At 33.9% G+C, this 5,141-nt stretch overlaps 1 protein-coding gene across 1 annotated transcript; it reads right to left on the reverse strand.

Annotated features, from left to right (window-relative positions):
- Positions 1-586: 586 nt before the first annotated feature.
- Positions 587-4,034, reverse strand: LOC143597812 (putative methylesterase 12, chloroplastic). The gene is made up of 5 exons (XM_077076207.1): positions 3,766-4,034; positions 2,795-3,034; positions 2,203-2,346; positions 1,838-1,972; positions 587-1,018 (listed from the first exon to the last, which is right to left on the reverse strand). Exons 1-5 carry the CDS (start codon positions 4,021-4,023, stop codon positions 746-748), a joined length of 1,050 nt encoding a protein of 349 aa, XP_076932322.1. The 5' UTR covers positions 4,024-4,034; the 3' UTR covers positions 587-745.
- Between the last annotated feature and the right edge of the window lie 1,107 nt (positions 4,035-5,141).

Here is a 5,141-nt window from a genome sequence, read left to right on the forward strand (position 1 = left end):
CAAAAGTTTGGTGACCCATCAACTCGTGGTTTGTGTTTAAATTTAAATATTCAATACCTCAATTATTGGGTTATTGAATTTTTCAAAAAAAACATTTTAAAAAGTCAAGATTTGAAGCGTTTGAAAAACTGTTTTTTAACCCTATGAAGAAACTAAACTAAAAAAGATCTTTGTGATTGCCAAACACATTTTAACTTATTTGCTTTTTGAAAACAATAATAAGCCGATAAGCATTTTTCAAACTAAATCTCAAACATGCTCTAAACCAAATCAAATGGCTTTTTAGTGTAAAAATTGTTTTAAAAAAACAATAATAATAGGAAAATAAGAATATTTTATTTATTTTAGAAGCAACAAATAGAAATCATATTTAAATATAAAAATAACATTAAAATACAAACCAACATAACATGGCAAGATGCTCGTTTATTAGTTTGATACAGCAAATAATTTCTATTATCTTATGTTCATACTTTGATATAATATTTAAACTTTTATATAATATTTAAATCCTAAAATACATTTGAAGGTGCAATAATTGTAATCTCAAAACACATGGCACACAAAAGTGAGGCTATATCAATCAATGTGCTTAGTAACCGGCAACTATGAACAAATTAACAACTTTTAAAACTCTAAAAAAACATTGCATAATTAAATAAAATAAAACCTTAAAACAAAACATCTGAATTTCTATAACCCTTACATTACACGTATTCATTAATTCATTAACATGTCCATTTTGCTACGCAATTTGAGCGATCTCCAGTAATATTTTGTGTAAAGATTGTGGTTTTGAGAAAAAGGGGCAATGATCGCTACCTTTGATCTTAAAAACGCCTTCGGGTGGATTCTCTCTCACGAGTTTTTCTTGAATGTCGGGTGAAAGTGCGTGATCTTCCAGGGTCTGGATGTAGAATCGTCGGCCCTTTCCATATTTTTCTTTCGACAATGAGAGGCTTTGCATAATGGGCCCGAGCGGAATGGGCCTCATGGAAACCATAGCTAGAGCAATATCCTGCAACAAAGTCAACCGTATATGACATGAAAAACTCAACATTTTTATTATGTTTAATCACTTGCGGTCAAATGGGTTTAGAGTTTTCCAAGACCCACTATTTATGCATACAACCTTCTAGACTTGTAAATGAGCTGAACAAACACGAACGAAGCAAGTTCGTTTGACTTTAACTGAGCAAACGATCAAACACAAACAATTAAACGAACCGGGTTTTCCTGCTCGTGTGTGTTCATTCAGCAAATGAACATGTTCGTTCGTTTAATGTTGACCGAACAAATGATCGAACATGAACAACAAAACGAACGGGGTTTTCTTATTCGTGTTTGTTAGTTAAGAAAATGAACATGTTCATGTTTGTTCATTAAAATTTAACCAAATAAATGACCGAATACGAACAATTATAAGAACATGGTTTTCTTGTTCGTTTTCATTCGTTAAGAAAATGAACAGGTTTATGCTCGTTCGTTAACGGTCTAAACGAATATAACAGAGCTATAACTAGTTATAAACAATGTGTTAGGCCTGATAGTTGTAAATCTAGATTAACTTATAATATGGCCAAAAAACTTTTAATGAATAAATTACTGAAAGTAAACCGACGAACTTAAATAAACGCAAACGAACGAACATAAATGAAACAAAGGAGGCATGTGTTCATGTTTGTTCGTGTATTAAATAAACGAACACAAGCAAACTTCTTGCCAAACTTTTCAAGGACTGCTTACTGAACATTCGGTTTGTTTACAGGCCTACAACCTTCTAAATTGTTTCCCCGATAAATATATTATAGATATTGTAATAATAAGTATAAATTACCTTTCCAGGAGATTGATTGAAATATAAACCGCGCATTTGTTGTTTTTCAAACATAAATCCAGTTGCGGGATTATCTTTTCCGTTTCCATGTATTAAGAAATTTGATTCCTTCATAAATTGTTCTGCAGATCCCAGCTTGAAATAATACATATTGTAAGAATAACAATTAAACAAAAATACATAGATTTTGACTTTTGAGATCAAACTAACTAGTAGTATGTTTGACCGTTAAAGTCAAAGGCTGCATCATTTGCAAAATGTGAATCATATTAACCAACTCTTTATTTCCAATACGACATACTTCAATATCACCTAAACATTATTAAAGAAATAACACAATAGAATTACGTTGACGAAACAAATACCTGTTCAGCAAACACATCGAAGGGCTTTTGTCCATCAGATACCATCGTACCACATAAAAAAACAGCCTTTGAAATCTTTTGTTGAAAATGTTCCAACGCGTACGAAACACAAGCGCCACCACTGCTATGTCCTACTAATATTACCTAAAGAAATTGAGCAACTAATATAAAATTACATCACTTAAAAACAAATAACAACAAACAAACACACACAGTATAATATCACACATATAGCAACGTTATTAGTAGGGCCTGGTATAAAAAAATAACAGGGATATTGTTTTTATCATAAAAACAAATATATAAGCATGTTCGTGATTTATGTTCGCTTGCTAATGATATAAAAGAACGATTAACACAATTAAAGCAAACGTGAACATCAGTCTGTTGGGCCTAAAAACTGTAATATAACTAGACTAAATTGTAAGAGGTGATATTTTAATCTCATAGAATAAAATTTAAACTGTAATGAACATAACTATTTTAAACGAATATATAAAAAAACAAACACAAAATAACGACTACAAATGAACGTAAACAAAAAAAACATAAATGAGCTCGTTTGTTTATTAAATGAACGAAACTTATTTACCTTATCGTCTTCTGGTAAATTTTGCAAATAATCAAGTAGTGGTTTTGAATATTCCTCAAGTGTCGTGACATTATTCGTGTCTTTCAAATCGATCCCGGATCCAGTTAGATCTAAAGCGGTTGGAATCAATCCCGATTCCTCTAACAAAGCAATAGTTTTGTACCAACACCACGCCCCGAATCCTTCTCCGTGTATCAAGACAATTTTCTTCGTCTCAATATTTTCCAAGAATTCAGGTGACTGAATAAAAAAACATTTTAAAAGAGTGTTAGAAAATTAGATAGTTGAAAACAATAAATTCATCACAATTTTCAGCAAATTTTAAAAAGAAATTGTTATGAAATTAAAGTTTCCCTATGTAGAAAAAATAAAATAATAAAGCAAATAAACTGACTTAAAAGCAAGAGTCGGGCCTAAACTTGAGCTCGGTTTGTGAGTAGTTACAAATCCAAGCACCGCTCGTTTCGAGCTCTATTTCTAAGACTCGACCCCAATCCATGAGTGGTTTTAAAACCTCGGGCTGGGACTTGTTATTATTTATTAACTATCTTACTAATATTTATGCTTATTTTGTTTTTGAAAATTTTAATTAAAATATTTACATTAGATAACTTATAACATTTAATAATTTAATTCTATATATAATAACTATTATAAAAAAATATATTAAAAAAAAGATTTATAATTAATACGCTCGTTTAGAGGCAGCTGGAGGTCAACAAACGAAATTCAGGCTCAAGCTCATTTAAGCTCAACTTAATTCAAGCTTAGCCGCTCTGGAGTGAGTTATGGCAACTTTCAGTACAAGAATACGTGACTGAAATTGAATAAAAAAAAAGTCAACGGCAAAAAAGGCTACATGATTAAGTACTCCTTTATAGGCTATTCAAATCCCAAAACCAAATCAAATTCACCTTTTACCAAATTAATCATATTTATTTAATAATTAAGACCCAAAACCAAAAACTGACTTGTTTGGGTGTGGTCAAGGGCGGATCGGAAACAGGATTACTCCGGCGACGGGAGGTGGTGGATCCAATCCGGCGGGACATGGAGCCTTCAAAGCGCTGAGACGATTGGTGGTGTTGAATTGCTAAAGACAGAGCTTGCATATGTAGCAGCTCTTCGTCTGATGGTAGCTTGCGCTGTGATCGGCCGAATCTCCGGCTGCTTTTGGACCCATTATTATTACTGGAAGTCTTGGTCTTGCAGCTGAATCGATTACCCATTTGATTTCGTGTTGGGTGATTACAGAGACGAATTTCAGGATGTGGGTTGCGTATAAAACTAAATAAATGATGACAGAGAGCTGTAGTAGTAGTAGTAGTATGTATAGTTGAGTGTTTGATTAGGGTGTACAGGGAAAGAGAAGAGGGGGATTAGGTGAAGCTACCTTTGACAAGCCGCTTTAGGTGCAGTTTGTTTTTCAGTGGTAAATTTCAGAAGACTGCGAAACCACATCTGCCAACATCTGTAGCAGAAGAGGTGGACCAAAACTCTGCAGTCTGCAACAAGAAGACTGTTTGTTTTTTAACATCTGCAGACTGCTAAAATAAGCTGAAATTTAAATAATTAAAGAAAAATAAGTAGTATAAACGATGATGGTTCGGGTGAAATATATGACTCAAAAATCTTCAAATACCATCATCTATAAATATCAAAAGAAACTAAAACTTGAAATTCATCAATGATTTAATAATCACTATAAAGAGGCTCAGACCTATCGAAACATTGGTGCAAAAGGTTCAAAGTGTCATGGCTGCAAGGGTACTTGCCATCCTGCATTTTTGCCACGTCAGGCACATATCCTGAGCTGATGTTAACTCGAACAACATTAGATCATCACAGCCACAAACCTGATTTCATATTTCAAACAACCATCCAAAAAACCCAAATCAAATGTCAATCGACATCGACAGAGGCGGCAACCGGCGTCAGAAACCGTGGATTTAAAAGCCATCACTTCCCCACACCGGAGTACAGCCACCACACCGAATCCGGTAACAATCAGAGGTCATAAACCCTAGATTTAACAACCGTAATTTCCCAACATCGGAGAGCTGCCACCACCACACGATCGCTGCCTAGGGTTCGTAAATCAAACCCGGTAACAATCGGCGATGATGGCGGCAATCGATAGAAAAACACAGCCATAAACAAAGATTATGGTGACAACAAATGAAAAGAATAAAATGAAGAGTGAAGAATTGCTGGTGAAGTCAACAGTAGCAACTTGGCTCATCACTTCTGGGAGAATAGGTTAAAGAAGTAATAATACCAACACTTCTGGGAGAAGAGGGCGCGCAGACGTTTTTTAATGAAACGTCTTCGAAAAAACAAACACACT

The sequence above is a fragment of the Bidens hawaiensis genome, unplaced genomic scaffold (assembly GCF_021521415.1).
Source record: "Bidens hawaiensis isolate Kalapana, Puna unplaced genomic scaffold, B.hawaiensis_p1.1 tig00001832_1, whole genome shotgun sequence".
NCBI classification, from domain to species: domain Eukaryota; kingdom Viridiplantae; phylum Streptophyta; class Magnoliopsida; order Asterales; family Asteraceae; genus Bidens; species Bidens hawaiensis.